Source organism: Phaenicophaeus curvirostris, chromosome 17 (genome assembly GCF_032191515.1).
Source record: "Phaenicophaeus curvirostris isolate KB17595 chromosome 17, BPBGC_Pcur_1.0, whole genome shotgun sequence".
In the NCBI taxonomy this organism is placed as follows: Eukaryota; Metazoa; Chordata; class Aves; order Cuculiformes; family Cuculidae; genus Phaenicophaeus; species Phaenicophaeus curvirostris.
This window is the reverse complement of record NC_091408.1, coordinates 10,189,403-10,208,709: the sequence shown is the minus strand read 5'-3', so window position 1 is coordinate 10,208,709 and position 19,307 is coordinate 10,189,403. Positions and strand designations below refer to the sequence as shown.

General features: G+C 41.2%; 1 protein-coding gene across 1 annotated transcript; it reads left to right on the top strand.

The window, feature by feature from the left end:
• The first annotated feature begins 119 nt into the window (after nt 1–119).
• On the top strand, nt 120–19,156 carry ANKLE2 (ankyrin repeat and LEM domain containing 2). The gene is made up of 13 exons (XM_069871375.1): nt 120–367; nt 4,006–4,488; nt 5,551–5,742; nt 6,978–7,171; nt 8,095–8,283; nt 8,568–8,690; nt 9,058–9,128; nt 9,790–9,967; nt 11,438–11,544; nt 12,346–12,539; nt 13,492–14,218; nt 14,773–14,904; nt 16,039–19,156. The coding sequence occupies exons 1-13, from the start codon at nt 148–150 to the stop codon at nt 16,274–16,276; spliced, it is 3,048 nt and encodes a 1,015-aa protein (XP_069727476.1). The 5' UTR covers nt 120–147; the 3' UTR covers nt 16,277–19,156.
• Nucleotides 19,157–19,307: the final 151 nt, after the last annotated feature.

Below are 19,307 nucleotides of genomic sequence, written 5' to 3'. Positions count from 1 at the left end.
CGGGCCGCGCCTTCCCCTCAGGGAGGCTCTGCGGGGCCGCGCTTTCCCGTCAGGCAGCGGCGGGGCAGCCCCGGCGCGCGCGCGCGGGCGGGGGCCTTCCAGCTTCCGCCACGCCCCGGTAGGACAGCGGCAGCGGCGGCGCCGGGCATGGAGCGCTGGGCCGGGGCGGCCGGCGGCTGGGGCTCCCTGTGGGGCTCCCTCTGGGGCCGCTGGCCGGGCTGGGAGCTCCTGGCCGCCTGCGCCGTCATCGGCGCCGTGGGTTGGCTGCTGCGGCTGCTGGACAGGAGGCCGGGCGGCCGCGGGGCGGTGGCCGCCTCCTCCCCGGCGCCGCTCGCCGGGAGCCGCCGCTGCGGCGGGAGCCGCCCAGGTGAGAGACACGGGGCGGGGGGGGCCGCCCCCTGCCCTGCCCCGCTCCTCCCGCCTGCCTGCGGCGATGATACCCGCTCGTTTCCAGTCCTCGGCGATTCCCCCGCCCCTTGCCTTTAATCCCGGTTTTCCCGTGGCTCGTTCCTCGCAGCCGGTCCCTCCTGGCCCCGCTGTTCGTCGCCGTTGGCCGAGGCGGCGGGCGGTGCGGGCTGAGCGTGCGGCCGCCGCCGCGCTGTCCTCAACGGATGCTGTCGAGAGGGAGCCGGGAGCAGGGATGTCTCCCCCTTATTTCCTACCTGGGAGGCTTCTCTTCTTCCATTGTATGTTTAGTGAAAAATTTGAGGTGTAGGGATATACCGTCCATAAAAATAAGTCATTTGTTCTTTCGGCCCTAGTCTTGATCTTATTGGGAAAAGATTCTGCTGTTTCATACCGATGCGGTGACACGAGGGAAAATACTCGGCTTGCTCATTCTTCCGGATTTTGGTAGATTTGGGAGAAATCTGGAGCGTGTGGCTGTTGTTACAGTAGTTACTCATCTTTGTAAAGCTGTTAAAGGTAACCTGCAATGCCTTGTGTGCTAAACTGGAAAAGAAGGCAGCTCCACCAGTGCTGGCTGTACTCTGGGCCATTTGAAGTTACATAAAATGCATTTTCAGACTCAAATATTATCGCCTTTTGCACCTGCTTATAGCAAATGATTCAAGGATTTTCTTGGAAGACGCGGGGTGCGATTTTTCATGTTTTCAAGTTACACCTTTTGTTTTGGACAGATCCAAATAGGTGATGCAGTTTAAAATCAATAAATGCTTATGCATTTTAGCTGAAGGTTTAATGTCGGAACACAAACATACTGTGTGAAAGTTCTGTGTAATCATTCCAACAATGTTTTTCCTGTTTCCACAGCAACCTTATTGTAGAAAACTCTTTGTGCTAACAGGAGATCTTTAACCAAAGATTAATTCCTTCACTGCTGGTCTGCTTCATCATTTTGCTGTCTGATTTAGTTGTATCTGGGTTGTAATGGATACGTGAAATAAGTAGTTTTTATTACATATTTGCAGAAGAAAATTTTAGGTGCTAAGCCCTATCAAAACGTGAGATACCAGAGAATTAAGATATTATCTTATGTCTTGACACTTTCAAAGTGTTTTCGTTCAGTTGTTTCTGTAATAAACTCTCTTGCCTCTGGTTTTTAATCTATATTGTGCTTATCTGACTATACAATCTCAAAAAAATATCCTCAGAATAGCAAAGTTTGGTGTTCTTACAATTGGCTTGAGGGCCACGTTTAATCCTTTGATTAAATCATAGCGGCATCACATTTATTAAAAAGTATGTGATTAAGAATGAAAAAAAGAAGGTCTTTATCATCTGTCTTTGCAGCTTTGTGAGCAAGTCAGATAATCCTAACGAGGAGGTTGCTTGGAGGTTCAGGAATCATACGGGAGCGAGAATACTTTGGGGACGTAGCTCAGCAGCATAAGCTGTGGCTTTGCCACAGTTTGGGGGGGGGTTTAAGCTGAAACACATTCATTTCCCATAATTTCAGTGCATTTCTAGTTAATATTCATGAAATACTGTGGGACTGGTGGGTGTTCTTGAACAAGATGTTTACATTCAGACATTAAAAAAACAAAAAAACCCAAGAAACAATTCCCAAAGGGAATGACCCTCAAAGAAACAACCCGTAAACTCACGTGCTGTGAAGTTGTAGTAATATTAGAAAACCTGCTTAAGATGTGGCGTTAACTTCTTTTCCATAGTATTTCCCGTTATTAGAATTGTAAGAGTTTTGAAGTCAGAGACCGCTGAAAATTTTCCTTGGCTATGTTGATGATTGCTAAAAGTTAGGAAAATTGCTCCATGCGTTTTGTTGGTTTGTTTGGGGTTTTTTTTTGATATATGAAGAGTTTGCTTCTATACCAGGTTAATCCTTGGGTAAATTAAAAAGCAAAATGATCAAGTCCTTTGTTGGTATATTCTGTGATGCTACTGTTGGCAGCACGTGTGGAAAAATAAAGGACTTGCCTGTACTGCAAGTCTATGATGAATATGCAATTTTGGAAAGACTTCTGAGTTTGTACATACTGACAAAATAAATAATTAAGTTTATGAGAATCCAGGTTTTAGAGTGCTGCATCCCTGGTGTGTTGGGGTGCAGCCGTTTCCCGTTCAAACCTTTTGTTAGCTTCCCAGGCAGAGGTTGTCTGTCAGAGTGGATGCTCTGACTTGTGTCAAGGGCTGCTTGTGCACCCTATTCCTAGAGCAGAGCTCATCAATTGTGCATATTTCTCATGCTGCCACACGTGTCCACAAATGCTCATTTGAGGAGATTTAACTAAAAATTCCAGGTTCATGCTTGGGAGATTGCTTTGTCTGTAATAGAGTAAAATTAGGAGTTGTATTATGCCAAACATAGCGTGATTAAAGAAAACAACCAGAAACCACTTCATGTGGAAAAGCTGCAAATGTGTGTTCCAGTCGTCTTGAGTTGGAATGGAGAAAAAAGTCCTAAAAGTGCCATACGCTCCTATCCAAGCCAGGATAATCCATAAACTGGCTGGGTAGCGAAGGAGGGGTCAGTGTAAGGAGCAGGGGAAGGCAAGCTGAAGGGATACGACACATAATCCTTTCTGCCCTGGAGCTGCCCTTTCCAAGTAGCAGACAGCAGGAAAAAGTCACGGCCTTTGTGGAGATATGTGGATGTAGTAGCTGATGAAAAAAATTTAAAGCTCTCTGTATTCTTGAGCTGTGCACATCTTATGTTTCAGTTGTTTTTCACAGCAATAAATTTGTATGCGCATTGTGTTGTTGCCGGTATCCTCCTGCTGACCGTGCAGAAGCTGTTAAGTGCGTGGATCACTCAAGGGAAGTGAGCTGGGGATCACTCAAGGGAAGTGAGCTGGGGACTTCCAGTATCCCTGGAGAGAAGGATTTTCCTTTGGAAATTAAGGAATTCTTCCAGCTCCTGCTGGTTGCTGGAGAGGGAGATCTGAAAGATAGCTGGTTTTGTCCTTTTTTGGCTTTTTGCTGTCAAAACAGGCGCTGGGAAACTACATCTTGTGTAAATATCTCCAGCCTTGCATCATGGCCAGATACCGTCCTGGTTGCTGCATCATGCTTAGGCCTTATACTTTTTTCAGCTAGAAATTCTTAGGGAAATAATAGAAATAGTGCTGTGCTTTTAGCTGTTGATGCTGCCTAACCTGAACCTCTTACTGGGGCAGACTAGCTATCGCGTTCCTGTATTCCACTAGATACACAGATTGTTCCTTTCTTGGCAGGAATCAATTGTTTCTCAGCCTGTTGTAAATTTTCATGTATGAATGATCTGGATTTCAAAAGAAATTTGGAAAGGACAAAGAGAACAAAAATGTAAGCTGTAAACACTTTTGAGTAGTTGTGAGAGGGTAGGAAATAAACTCTTGGTTTAAGCCTGATAACACATTAAAAAAGTTTTTAGTGTGTTTAGTAGAAAAATATTTTGTCTTCTCTGCAAGTGCAATAATCTCTTCTGAATCAGAAAAGTGGTTATGAGACACTTTTCCCCTTGGTTTAGTACAGCATTTAAATAGCAGAAAAAAAGCTGTATTGTTCTTTACAGTTTATCTCATTTATTTTCCACCTTTCTTACAGGTGAAATAACAATGGATGCAATATTATCCCAGTTGAAGCAGCTCACCTCTGATGAGCTTAGAGAAGAAATTGTCAGAGCAGGACTGAAATGTGGGCCCATTACCTCAACTACTAGGTTTATTTTTGAAAAAAAATTGGCTCAGGCATTGTTGGAGCAGCAAAGAACATCAGAGGAAGAAGGATCTCCTGTGTCAGAGGAGGCCACTGGTGATGTTCCATCTTATAGCAGCCAGAAAGAGGCACAGAAGGCTTTGGAAATGATGGCAGTGAATGGTCATGGAAGCGTTTCTGAAGAGGTCGACTTTGGGTACTGTGTTGGTCTGAACCCTCCAGAGGAGGATGCTGTGATGCACGCAAACTGTTCAGCTCCAGCCTGTGGAGCAGGTCATTGTGATTCACAAAGTGGTACTCGGGCACCGTCCAGAGATCCTCCACTATATTATGGTGTTTGTCCAGTTTACGATGACGTATTAGCAAGGAATGGTAAATGCTTATTTCTTTTGTTTCCAATGACAAGCATTTTACAACTGTGTCCAAATAGACCTTTTTCTGTACAGCAGGTAATAAGAACTCCTGCGTTAGCATCTTAACCATTGCTTGAAGTAATGTTTTGTTTTTCTAAACAGTATTCATTGGATCTTCTGAGGCATAGAAACATAGTTGTAAGAGACCCCAGCTGTTCTTCTGCAATAGTTGATACACCTGAGGATCCTTTACCAGATGTAGCTTAGGCGAAGAAAATAATTTCCTATGACTACTTTCATGCTCATCCTGTGCCTTTAATCCCTCTCAGGAATAAATAAAAGTAATCATACAAATCAAAACTGCTGTTGATACTCTCATCAGTTGAAACTTAAATGATCTCTTTAACAGATTTCATATTTTCCTTTCTGTCCTAATGCCAAGTGGTATCTGGAAATATGGTTCATTTTTACACATTCTATTGATGAATAGTGCAATTAGGAATTTCTAAATTACCTAGTGGCAGGATGACAATAGTGCATGAAGGATTGCTTACTCTGAGACAGTAGTAAGCATTCTATCTTATAAAAAGGATGTTCGGATATCTTAATTTGAACAAGTTAACATTAATGCAGAAGGAGAGGAAGGAGTATTTGATTAATATCCAAGGTTCTGTGTAGAGGTCTTAAAGCTGTGGCAGTGGATTATTTACATAGTTGATTTTTCTGAACGCAAGAACATGGAAAGTTATGCAGAGTGAACACGCCCTAAGTTTGCTTTTCAATGTGGATATGACATGCTTGTTGAAGCTGACTCATCTATAAAAAAACATATTCAGATATTGATTGCTAAGAATGGCCAAACACTGCACAGACAGCACCTGATATTAGCTGGAGTGTGCAGAATTCTTCCACTCGCTTTCCAAGAGAGAAAATTTAGAAGGGCTTTTGATTCTTTTGCAGTGTTCTGTAGAGAAAGAGTTTGAGACCACAGCTGGAAGGATAGTCCAAGAATTTTGTAATCTATTTCTAGAAACAAATCTGAGATTATTGAGATAACTTAACCTGGATTATCTTGTTGCAGAGAGAATACATGTTTATGAAGACAAAAAGGAAGCTCTCCAAGCTGTTAAGATGATTAAAGGTTCCCGTTTTAAAGCTTTTTCAAACAGAGAGGATGCTGAGAAATTTGCTAAAGGAATTTGTGATTATTTCCCATCTCCAAGCAAGTCTGCTTTATGTTTGTCTCCAGTGAAAATGGGATCGTTTAACAGAGGTAAGTGTGTTTGTCTGTGTACGGTAGATGGAATATAGAGTCTGCTCATTTGTTATGAGAGAAGATGCAACAACTTCATAAGCAATATACTAATAAAACAAAAAAACTTCAAAGGGCGAAGCATCTTAATAAATTGAAGTCCCTTTAGAGTAGTGGTGCTTAAGACAAGGCGTAAACAAATGTTAGATTGCAACTTCAGAGCTTACTCACCAGATAAAATTACTGTCTAAATAGATACAGCGATGAGTATTTGCATTTTTTAATGTGAAGTGAATTAGAAACAGGCAATAAAAAGCATGTTTTATTTTTTTAATTCAAATCTGGTTTTACTTCTGTATAAAATGATACTGTCCCTGGCAAAGTCATCCGTAAAGCTAATTGATGCTTTACAGGGAAAGGAGCACCAAAGCTCATGTACAGAAATAAAAACCCGAAGAAGAGTATGTTAGAATCCTGTCATTTCTTTTGTAAAGAATTGCCAGAGCCTCAGGAATCTATGGAAAGACTACTTTTTGTGTGTTAAAGCATGAAGTTTGGCTTTCTATGTACAGTTCCTATGGTCTATGTTACGATAAAATGAACTGGTTACTTTCAAAAGCAATTGTCATTCTGGTTTGTGTGACTATTACACTAAAAAATGTTCCTCTTCTAGAGCTGAAATGTTGGTAATGGTCTGCGTAGAGACTTTTCTTAGTAGTCTGTGCTTGTATTCAGTAGGATTTTATTTTACTCATGGATTTCAGGATGTTCAGGTTCGATAAGGCACTGATAAAATTGCACAGGATATTAAAACTGTACTTAAGTAAGTTTGTAAGTTCAGAAATAAAATGGTGAACACTGATTGTATTTCACAATGTTCCCAGTGGCGAGATGGAAGGGACATGGTAGTCACGGAACTGCCAAAGCAATTTTTATATTCAGAAAATTCTTATTTCTTGTTGAGTTTTGCTTTCAAGTTTGTGTAGATGTAGATTGATAATTATAAAATTTACCAGTCCCTGTTGAAGTCTGAAACAGTTTTACAAGAAGATTAGGTCATATTCTCCTCCCTCCCCATGACTAGCTACTAGTGCTTTAAAACGTCTTCTCATTGACCTCAGTTTTTTTACTCCTGTACAACAAAGATGCAAAGTTAGTACACTTTTCAGATTAAAAGCTTATTTTCATGTTCTAGGTATGTAAATAGTGATCTCTGAAAAGAATTCATCTAGAAACATGGTGTTGTGTTTTGATAGATGGCTTGTGCTCCTCTGAGACTGAAACTGCCAACAAGGAGAGAGCCAACAGCTATAAAAGTCCACGTACTCAGGATCTTACTGCTAAACTTCGGAAAGCTGTCGAGAAAGGAGATACAACAACATTTTCAGAACTTATTTGGAGCAACCCTCGCTATCTGATTGGGTCGGGAGACAATCCCACCATTGTACAGGTAAAAAAAATAAAACAGAAAAATCCAAGTTCTGGTTTAGTGCTCTAGCTTTGAGGATGGGTAGGCCGGAAGGAATGGAAGGAGTGCTGTTTCCTGCTCTTTCTTCCAGATATCTTGTTTCCAGCAGTGCAGAGTTCCTCAGTGTGCATTGATAGTAGCTGAAAGCTAAGAGAAACATGGCAGTTGTCTGTCTTGTGTGAGTCACCCACTGTAACTGAGAGCACTCTTTGCTCCAGAAGAGCTAATGAAAAGGGGTGTGCAGTTCTTTAGAGGAAGAGTAGTTTTATCCAGTCGTGAAATAACAGTCTTGTCTTTGTATAGTATTGATCTCCCTCAGAGTAATTCCAACCTTTTTAAAATAGAATGGTTCAAATTAGTAGCAGCGCTGTAGCTGGCTGTTCCTACTGCTTACCTGGACCCCAGGTCAAAACTTGCTCTGCCTCTAAAATCTGCATAGAAGGTACTGTTTAGCAGACACTGACTATCTTATTTTAACAAATTGCTTCTATCAGGCAGCTTTGTGAAGTTGTGGACATTTTGTATGTAATACGTATATATGTATACACTCATTTTCCTATCTCCTTCTGTTATATGATATCTTAATATATCTTCTTTGCCACATTTTTGCCCTAGGTGTAAATAAATACTATAGCTGAGCATAAGAATAATGTTATTAATAGCAAGAATAATGTGGGCATGAAGATGCATAAGTCTCTACATGAATCATATCATTTATTGTGACTCTGAGTAGTTATGTATTGTTTTGTAAACATCTTTTCCTAATAAAATGCTAAGAAACAAATAGCTAAATATAAGACACAGTGTGGAAACGTCAGTATTTTCACAGCTAAATCAGTTAATTGTACAGGCGTAAGAAAGTTGTTGAGACTTCAGTTCATTCTAAAGTTTGTCTTCTTTTTCAGGAAGGGTGTAGGTACAATGTCATGCATGTTGCTGCCAAGGAAAATCAGCCTGGTATCTGCCAGTTATTACTGGACACCTTGGAAAATCCTGAATTTATGCGGCTTATGTATCCAGATGATAACGATGCAATGTTGAAGAACCGTATTCAATATATTGTTGACCTTTACCTTAATACACCAGATAAAATGGTAAGATCTGAGTGTTTGCCAGTTTTGTCTTAATATGGAGGCTGTTAAAGATGTAAAAGCGAGAAGAAAAGAAAATAGAAAGGGATACAAACAAAATTAACTATTTATGAGTTTTGTGGGGTTTAATAATCATTATTCTACAGTATGATCAGAAGAGATCTGCTAAGAGCACTGATAATTAGTCATTACATTTAGTTATTTTTCCTGCTCTCAAAATAAAATACATGGGATTGACTTTGTCATGTTTCCAAGCGTATATGAATATTCTCTTTTTCCCACTGCAGGGCTTTGATACTCCGTTGCATTTTGCCTGCAAGTTTGGGAATTTGGATGTTGTTAATGTGCTTACCTCACACCCAGCTATTGTAAAAAGTCCAAGAAACAAATATGATCAAACTCCAGCAGAAGTAAGTCCCTTCTTGTCCCCACCACCACCAAAATGTTGTGCGTAATCAATGTTTTTCAAGTTCAGACATTTACTGACTATGGCATAGGAGGCCTTTGAGATACTGGTGTAAGTCTTTGATAGCATTAAAAGTACTTTGTTGATTGTATCTGGGGACAAGTTCTAGATTTCATGTTTCACTGCCTTTTTTTTATGGTCTCCATTTTTTGGCTTTGGATGTATTTTAGTGGTTTGTTTTGCTCTGAATTGAAAGTACTGGATGGAATGGGTAGAGCTCAATAATTTGGCTATTCAAAAAGAATGTGCATTGCAATTGATTTGAGATTGGTGTCATGCTCTACTAACAAATAACAAAAATTATATTACAGGTAGTTTGTGAAAGAAGCAAGAATAAATCTGCAGAATTGAAAGAAAAGCTAAGGGAGTACTTGAAAGGTCTGTATTCAGATTTGTACCGTGTCAGGCGTGCGTTCTGGCTCTTTGCTGTCTTCTGTTCTGTTTGCTTCCTGTAGCGTTCCTGTTCAGAAATGATGCTACTGTACAGCGCTGTGAAAACCAACAAGAAACTAAACTGACAAGGAACAGAAGTCTTCTTGCCTTTTAAATTACATGGTCCAACTGTATGGATCACAAGGTCTTCCTCATAGCTGTGTAACGTGGCCTTTATTTTATTCAGCAGGCCTGAAGCAGGAAGTTTAATCTGAAATCAAACCAAAGAACTTTACAGAGCAAGAGATTTATTTGTCAGGCCAGGGAGTGGTGTAATTTCTTTGACATAGAACTCTTCACTGTTTTGTTACATGTGGGTTTGCTTAAGCATTTGCAAAAGGAGGTTTTGAAATTTGTTGGAAGATCATTAGGGAAGGAATATATCTATCAGTGCCGGCATTAATGGATGAGAGAGAAGGGAGCCTGTACTAAAATACAGTCTGTAAGGAGTCAATAAATACTGAAGCAGTGAGTTTGAGTAACAAGTAGTTTTACTGATGAATTAAAGTCAGATGGTTAAGTATATGGGTTCATTGATATTCTAGGAAGGAGCAGCAGGCTAATGTCACATAAACTTCCAAAGAAAGCTTTGTATTATTTGTTTTAGGTAGATACTATGTACCACTGTTGAGAGCAGAAGACAATTCTTCAGCCCCGGTAATTGGGGCGCCATGGTCACCTGATCAGACTGATGACAGCCCGCAAAGAACTTTATCTAAATACACTGGCAGCCCCAAAGATCCAGTGTTGTCAATAAGAGCTTTCGCAGGCCCCATGAGCCCCTCAAAGGTAAGCAGAGAACTTCATACGACTCCAATGCTGTTTTATCCTTTTATTTTAATAAAAAGCCATGAGAAGATCTCCCTTTGTATGGTGTAGGTTGCTGCTGTTAGAGATTGTGGCACTCTCTTTCTTGAGACAGATCTTCCTTCACAGAGTAAGAGAAACACAGCACTTGTAAATATTTTTTTGCTGTTGAAAACACAGAAACATCTGGTGTAAGTGGAAGAGTGGAAGTTCAGTTGAAAGAAAGTTGTTCTACTCTTTTTCCTGTGGGAATCTATTCAGAGAGCACTCTGACAAACCTTCCGTTGTCTTAGAGATAATTGCTCTATCTTTCTAATCTGAAACAAATTGTGGCTATGAATCAGTTTTAAAAAAATCTTAACTATATCCTTATCTTGTTTCTAGAACTTGACAATGATGTTAGCAGCAGTTTATCACTTCTGCTTGTTGAATTAGGGTTTTTTTCTGAATGGAAAAACCAGTCGCCACGTAGTAGGTGTTGGGGTAATTTTGCAAACGCATTGGCTGTAGAGGAGAAAAGTCTTAGTTTTCAGGAGTGATACTTAGATACCAGTTAAACATACTATAAATTTATAGGCCTTTCTTTGTCTCAATTGTTTAATATGAACATACTCGAAGTATGATAGCTTTAGAAATAGCAAATAAATGCAGTTGAGGGCTTGTGTCACCTAATGCTTGAATTCTTCCAGGACTGAGTTTTACGACAATGCTTGATACTTTTTCTTCTATATATGCTCATTGGTCAATTTTCTGTTCACCTGATAAACATAAGTACATTTTACACTCTGAAAGATTTTACCTAGTGTGTAAACAATGCATTATTTTCATTGCTGACAGCTACTTTTAATGTCTGAATGTAATTCTTAGTTGTTGTTGCTGATTTTTGACATATAAAGGCATAAAGCTTGGGATTTTATAAAAATCTGTTAGTTTATTCCCTTTAGCAGTTGAAACTCACACTTCAAAATGTACAGCAAGAGTATATTCTAATAATGGTAGCAAGTCTGTGGAGTTAAATATATTCATAATAAAACCATCACATTTGCATCCTAGAAACTGGTGACCAAGGGAGCATTTATCATTAAATAAAATTATAATGACATGGGAAGTTTATAAGCCGTGCCTGTTTCCTACTGCACGCAAATTAAAACCAGACAGCCTTAGTATCTCTATAGTTTACTTTAAGGTGGTGATACATTATGGTCCTTAATCTTTTAATAAGCAGTTATGAGATAAAAATAACCAGCGATACTGGGAGGATTAACTTTAGATCCTACGTGAGATTCTTCCTAGGTAGAGTTGAGCAGTCCTTGTAGCAGAACTTGCGCTGTTTACATGTAGACAGCAAACAGCCAGATGTCTTCCAGAACCATCGGGAGATATTTAGTCAGCACCACGTTAGCTTCGGCTTGTGGGGGTTATTTGCTTTTAATTATTTGTGCTTTTTTAAAGGCCGAAGAATTTCGCAGGCTTTGGAAGACTCCACCCCGAGAGAGAGCTGGCTTCTTTCACAATGTCAGGAAATCTGATCTGGACAGAGGTGTTGAAAGAGTTGGAAGGTATCTAAAAGAGTATCAGTATCAAACAATAGCAATAGGCAGAGCAATTAAAAGCAAAAGTCTTGTGCTGGGAGTGCGGTTATTACTTACTGAATCATAGAGCGAAAGTTACCGACAGAAATATCTATGAAGTATATTGTAGTTGGATTTTTATTGTATTTTAACTGTTACTGATGGTGTGTGTAGAATGCTTTTCTCAATCATTGCCTAATTTGTCAGAAGATCTAAAATTAGACATAGTTTACCTTTCCTGTAGAAGTGACAGATCATTACAAAAGTAGCAGAATGAAAAGATCCTGCTACAAATGTTCTGCTTCATAAAAGCAGCAATGTGTGTTGTGGTAGATGTCCTTGCTGTTAAAATCCCTTGTAGCAGCAATACATGGAAAAAAACATACTTCATTAATAGCTGATTAGATTTCTTTCTTTAAAATAACCCCTCACTTCCTCCCGCCTTCTCCCATTCCCAAATAAAAAAAGCTATTGAGTGGAGTATCATTCCAATTATGCCGTTAGTGGGGTTTAATCTCTATCTGATGTCTAGACTCAGCTTAAAAATAGCAATATTTATTGTGCTAACTGCAAGATTTAAATTTGAAAACTATTCTAGAAGAAGCTAGATGATACTGTGTTTACCAAGGATGTGTGTATCGCTCTTGCAGAGTGTTGATTGTTGCAGAATTGTGTTGCCTAGTTGCACGTTTACCTCTATTAATAGCTGATAAAATGTGTTCAGAAAAGTTATTGTCAAACTAATAATTATGTCTTCACAAATGATTCGTTTTATTTTATTTATTGCAGGGAGTTAGCTCATGAACTGGGGTTCCCGTGGGTTGAATACTGGGAATTTCTGGGCTGTTTTGTTGATCTGTCTTCCCAGGAGGGGTTACGAAAGTTAGAAGAGTACCTGAGTCATCGGGAAATGAGCGAAAAGGCTCAGCAAGAAACAGGGGAAAATGAAACCTGCAACAGATATAAAACTGCACATCCTTCTGGTAAGAAAAGGGCGAATGCTACAAACAACAGGTTGTGCCTAGGGAAGAGAGAGGGAAAAAGCTTGGTGCCCAGGGGAGGGAGTTTTCACCTGTTGTGGTTGCTATTATTAACCTGTTACCCAAACAGTCTGATTATCGTGTTTAAAAAAGTGCAAGAAACACTGAATGTAGGGGAATTAGAAGAGACCTCACTGTGGATGTTCTTTATCTTTCTTATTTGATTGTAGCCCCCCCAAATGAAATTCTTGTAAGAAAACCTCTATTATCAGTATAATTTTACTCGCAGCATCTAGGAATTCATCTTAGACTACAAAATTTTGTAATCCACAGATGCAGAATAAATAACTACTTAAAATAAAAGAGTAATTCTTTACAGTCGAGTGTGACAGACCCTGAGCAAGACCCAGGAAAGCGTCTATACCTTCTTAGACCACTGCTTGCCATGCGTTAATGGAAGGCAGACGCTAGTCCCAAGACTTTGTGCTCCTTCCTTCTCTCCTCTGTGATCACAGGTCTGAAGGTGCTCTGGTACTGGGACTGACCTGGCCAACAAGACCCTGCAGGATAGTCATGGGACTAGTCATAAGCCTTTGTGCTTTGGAAGAGATGGAAACTTAAGCTGTTCTGTATCAGTAACGTTTTCCTACTCTATTTTGCTTCATCCTGACCTTATCCCTTGTTGCTGGTTAATGGTTGAAGTGAGAAATGTAGGAAATAGAGTTCTCAAATGACTGGGGTGTAAAAGGTTATTCACAAAAAAGATAGAGCCGCAATATGTCATTTTGCATTTGTAGCTTCAGTGAGGTTAGTTCATGCTGTTCCATAAATAAAATTAGAGAGGGCTTCAATAAATAGAACAGGGAATAAGGATTGTGTGTTTCTTCCCTGTTTATTTGATTGCCAGTCTGTTGAAAGTCTCTTTTTGTGTTGCTCTTATTAAAATTGTTTACAGGCAAGAGTAAAAAGTGCTGCAATTCTATTTCTGTTGGAGCATTTTTGGACGATGATGATGATGATATGAGCTTAGAAGAAATTAAAAACAGACAAAATGCAGCACGGAATATCAGCCAGCCTATCGTGTCCAAAGAACCTAGCATTGATGCCATTGGAGACGCTGAGTGCGACATCTTGTCAATGGGGCGTACAGCAAACATTATAGAAGCATCAGATCACCCCAGGCACTATGAAAAGGCAGCGCCTTCTGGCAAAAATGGGTTTTGTAATCCCGTGTCCAGTGAAAGGATAATGAGTGACAGGCGGCATTTGCACGATGGAGAAGAATGCCTTGTATTGCCTATTTCCAATGTAATGTCAGGATTTGAAAGCCTGTCATTTGGAGAACAAGAGGTTGTAAGAGATTCGAATAAAATCACTGAAAAAACTGAGAATGAGCATATTCTGGCAGAAGGAACAAGTCAGGTGAGAGCATCCAAGGACCGTCTGGATAAGACCTGCTACACGTTTTCCCTAGCAAGTTCTTCTGAGCCAAGGGTTACGGGTAAACCTGGAGAGACCAAGTTAATGACAGAGCAGAAAATACCATTGGGAAAGGAGATGCTGTCCATGGAATCTGGAATTCAGACTAATGAGGCACAACAACATCAAGAACTTTCCTCCCAGAAGTTTCTTTTGAAGGCTTCACCCACAAATGACAGTTCTAAGAAGTTATTCCTGCTTGGGTAAGAGTCTTCTTTTTCAACATTTATTTGTCCTTTGGTTTATGTACACCAAACCAGGTGCTATTTATATCACCACTGACAGCAGCATTGAGATGATGTAATGCTAAGCAACACTAGTTGCAGTCAGCCTTGAATGATCATCTTAAAGTGCATCAGTGCTTGTACCTGAGCTATGCAGTTCTCTTGCAACTACCCGAGTGCTCTGTCTAAAACAGAAGGAAGAGGAGGAGAAGTCTTTCTTACCAAATCATTTTGGTTAGCTTTGCTGTTTGCCATTCACCCAACAGGATGTGACTTTGTGGTGAGCCTGGCTGAGATGAACAATGTTCACTGCACTCTTGGGATGTCCTCAGATGAAATGTTCAAAAATTTTATGAGACTGCTGTGTAATAACAGGCAGTCATTTATCTGTGGGCCTGCTGGAAACAATTCATAGAGAATCTGTTTCTGGAGGAGCATCAAAACTTGTTTGCGTGTCTCAAAAAATAATCGGGATGTTTTATTGCCTAAACAAATACATAGTTCTTTTTCATCTAGTTCTGTTTATATTCTAGGGAGCAGCCCTCGAAGCTGGATAGTGACGTCTTAGCAGCAATAGAAGCAGTGGAGATCGATCCACAGAAATACCCGATTATTTACAAATGGAAACATGCGGTGCAGTCGTACTCTTCATCTGACAGGCAAAGGTATTTCTGCAAATTCAATCAAATGAGTTGAAATAAAATTTTTAGCGGGTCAGCTGCCCAACCGCTTGAATAGCTAGAATGTCAGGCCTTTTTCCTCACAAAAACCTTATTTTAAGTATTCAATTGTATTAACTAATGTTAATACAATGTTAATGTGTGTCCAAAATTAATCCCCAAGCCTTTTTGACATGTGTCTATCATGGAGAGTTTACTGGTGCTGCAGCAAAATTCCTTCCATGCCACTGCAGTTCCAGATGACTGCAGCACAAACCAGGTAGCAGGTGAAGGTCTCAAGAACATGAGTATTTTCCAGTGGGCAAATGTCTCAGTTAGTGGGTTTATCACTGAGTCCTTGGATCCTTCATTGCTCGTAGCAGTCAAGGGTTTTTTAGTTGGCAATCCATCCCTGTGGTGGAAGCTGTGCAGTAGTGGTGCGTTGCTTTTGAGATGCTGAGGCTGTGCAGAGTGATGTTACAGTGCATTTAATAGCTTCAGGAATCTTTTTATTACTATTTTTATTTTTATCCTCAATTACCCCAGTCCAGAGGAATGATTGGTGTGGACAACGGTGTGTGTGACGATTTTAGAGAGGATGTCATAGTTCACTGCACAGATAATGGAAGCAAACTGCACTTGTTGGGACGCTCTTGCCATGTTACGCTGCTCACACGTTTTATTTTGAATGTTCTTGCTTTAGAGGGCCCAAAGCGACATTTTTCATACAAGTGGCTTCTCTGGGTAGTTGTATTAACCTGAAGATTTATTTCCATTGTGGCAGACACTGGTCAGGATGCTGAAGAGCCCCTTGCTTAGGCAGCCCACAGTCTGTATAGTCCTGATAAAGGTCTCGGAAAAGAAACAGTTGACCCAGTGCCACGCGACAGATTGGAACGAGGGCAGGAACAGAGAGCCATCAAATGACCTGTATGGACGGCTGGGGTGGTTGTGTTTCTTCTCGCTTTCTGAAATGCGTGAATGCATTTACGGAGCAAAAGACATCTTGCTGATGAGGCAACATTACACACAATACATTGTGCTGTTGCACAGTTTTTAAGATCTGCAAGTGATACTGAGTGGAAGTCCCCCTCTCCTTGTTTCTTAACAAAATGCAAAATGACTTTTTGTTTCTTTCAGTTGGCCAAGTCCAGCACTCAAGGCAAGATTCAAGTCCCAAACCATCGCTGCTGGCCTTCCAAATGCTTCAGCGTATTCTAATTCCGGAAGAAACAGCCCCATAACAGGAAGTCCAGGGAAATACGGCAACACCGCCTCATTCTTTCCAGACCCTGGGAGTCCTGGGCGCTACAGTCCAGCTTGTGTCAACCAGGCTCTGTTAAAACTGCAATATTTTTCAGAGCCTCCTGCCCACTAAGATGGGATTCGTTGTTCTGGGACTTCAATTAATTGTTAGAGTGGAGGAAAAAAAAATATAATGTTACTGCAGTGACATGAGGTTTGTACTTGGCTCTGTATTTTTCCTCAATTGAGGAAAACTGTATGTTAAAAAAAAAATTGATGATATGTCTTTATGCCACATAGGAGATAGATTTCTGGTGATCCACAGGAAGTCAGTGGCAGTGCGGTTGTCCCGTAGCTAGGACTCTCCTGTGGCCGGTAAAGCCGTGAGCCGAACCTTTACTTAGAGGTGACGTTTCACTAGCACCAGTTGTCATTGTTGTAACAAACCTGTTAACCCTCAGCTGCGTTTCTTTTGCTTGGATAGCCTGGCGCAAGCACGTTATCAGTAAACACGGAGCTTAGGAGAGAGAAGCGAGGGCAAGAAGTAAAATGTTCTTCCAGTTGCAGGGGGAATGCTCAAAGCAAAAAGCCTAGAGCGGAGCCCAGGTGGTTACAGCTTTCCAGTACCGAGTGCAACTGGGAAATCCTGCACGTAAAGAGAAAGTAAGTGCTTATTGCCAGCAGTTTGGTTGAGACAGCTGAATATCCACAGACACTTGCCTGTATGTGTGTGTGTGTGTATACCTGTTACACAGAAAACCTTGAGTCTGCGCTTGTTCTGAGGCTGTTAAAACACCGTGTTCTAGTAAAGGGGCACTACAGAAATGACTAGTTACTTCAAATGTTAGTTTGAAGATTTGTTTAAAAAAAAACCTCAAAATGTAGCTTTTTTTTCCCCACAGAAGCTTTTAAGGCGAGCAGATCTAATAGTTATCACACAAAAGCACATCAGCAATAACTTCAGTAAATTTACCAGCCACAATCCTTACTGGTCTCATTTGTAACATGTTAAGAGTGACAGCCAGCGACCCAGGATGTGGCTTCTTGTTTCCCAACTGTAAAGAGAGAGGAGTAAGGACTACAAATATTTTTGCCTCTGTCTCTGGTCTCGATGTGGTAGCGAGGTTTGGTAACAGCAGTCAGTAATTTCTTTCTGGAGCCTTCTTTAAGTGACGTGTTTCGACAGCACGATGCCGAGATTGAAGGATGCTTTTCAAAACCCAAGACAGTTTTCCCCATCAAGCTTAACGGTTGTCATGTTGCTTGGAAGAAGGCTTCCGTCATGCCGATAGCTCTCTAGTTAAAAGGAAAAACCCGTCTGCCATTACAGCTTAAATCTGTTCTGGAAACTGAAATCTGCCGGGGCCGTGCTGGCAGAAAGGGACGGGTTTGGATTCTGCAGCACCACACAGTATGGGGAAGCGTGGAACCTCCTTGCTCTCTGTGCCCCGAGCCTCTGCCTGCCAGCAGGCGCGGGAGCAGCCGCTCCGTTCCCCGGGGGTCTCACACTGCAGAGGCCGCGTTTCCAAAGGGGAGCCCCACAGCTGCTGCAGGATGCAGAGTGACTGCTGGTACACAAACAGCACCCTTCCTAGGCTCCTCGTTTGGTGCAAACCTAAAACACTGCACTTAATGCTTTTTCCAAGCTTAATAGTGCCTTCTGTAACCTTTTTTTTTAATTAATTTTTTTTCTAAATAGAAGTTTTAAAGAAGTGGCATCCACTTACTATGGGCACACAAAGTAATAGTTTTTCTTCTGGGCTTTCTGAAGGGAACGTGTTTTAAAGTCTCTCTCTCTTTCTAAGTTTATTTGGTGCGATAGCTCTCCGCTGGGGGAAGAGCATTCCTGTTTTAAAATTGTTCTAACAGAAGATTTGTTCAGCTCTTTTGTTACAGTTCAGTCAATCTCCAGTGAGCTGGCCATGAACAGAGCTGCTTTACACCAGTGACGGCCATGCTGGGCTGTCCCAGAAAACTGGCTGGGGGCTGTGGGGCCGGGGAGGTCCTTTAAGAGGAGACATTTAAACCAAACACAACCGCTGGGTTACCTAATTCATTGATATTTTCATAAGGGTTTGGATTTTTCAGTCCAGTTTTCTGATGCAGCAGTCGTTGTGGTCTCAAACGACTTTTTTTTAGGTCCCAAATTATTAGTTTTACTTTAAAGGGGTTGGGGGGCTGTTTGGGCTTGGTTTTTTTTAATCAGTTTTGGTTTTTTAAATAATTTAATGTAAATTGTGTATGTCATTCTGGAAAAGCTGGTCAGCGGCCGCCTCATGCCACGGTGAAGCCACGTTCCTGTGGCAGTGGCTGTGCCTGCAGCTGCTGCTCTCACCCGGGTCCTTCCTGAGCTGCCCTACGGTGCCACTGCCCTTTCACTAAGAGTTTGTTACAGGCCAGGAGACCAACGCAAACACTCTTTGTCTTTTTTACCTTTCAGCTTTGCTTTCTGTTTTTTAATATTTAAATGTGTATCACTGCTTGGTGCACCCACACCCCCCAACACCCTTCCTTGCCTTTCACTCTGTAATTTTGTTTTGGTTTGGTCAAGAATATTTTGTGTGTTACCTGATGTGCATTAGTCCAGTTGTGCTGCATCTTAAAGAAATCATTTTTCTAACAATGTATTTACTTGGGCTATTAAAAAAAGAATAGCAATTTATGTAGCGATTTGATCATTCACAGTTGTGAAGAAAGCTCTTCCACGCAGTGCCTGTAGAGACACTAAACCCCGTTGATATTGCTTGAATTGTGTTTTCTTGGCCGAAAGTTCACTTTTAAAGGTGCAAAAGATTAGTTTTGGTTTTCTTTAATTAGCCAAGTGTCATGTTAAAAATATAGAGTAACCCTGCTTTCTATTAAAAAGTAAAGTTTGGAATTGATAATAACCATAACCACTGACGCTGTTGTTACGCGATTTGTGTGCACGGGCAGAGTGCGGGGTGTTGTCTGGCGGCCCGGGGAGCAGAAGGGCGGGTGTGTGTCTGCACACAATAAAGATGCACAGACTTCACCTCCCTGGCTCTGGTGCTCCTGTTCCCGAGGGGTAAGGGACAGCCCTGCAGCTCCCACCACACCAGGGTGCACGGGGCTGACTCGGTACAGCAGTCACGGTTTCTGTGGGTGCTGGCAATGAACTCTGAGGTAGCTCCTCCCTCCTGTTT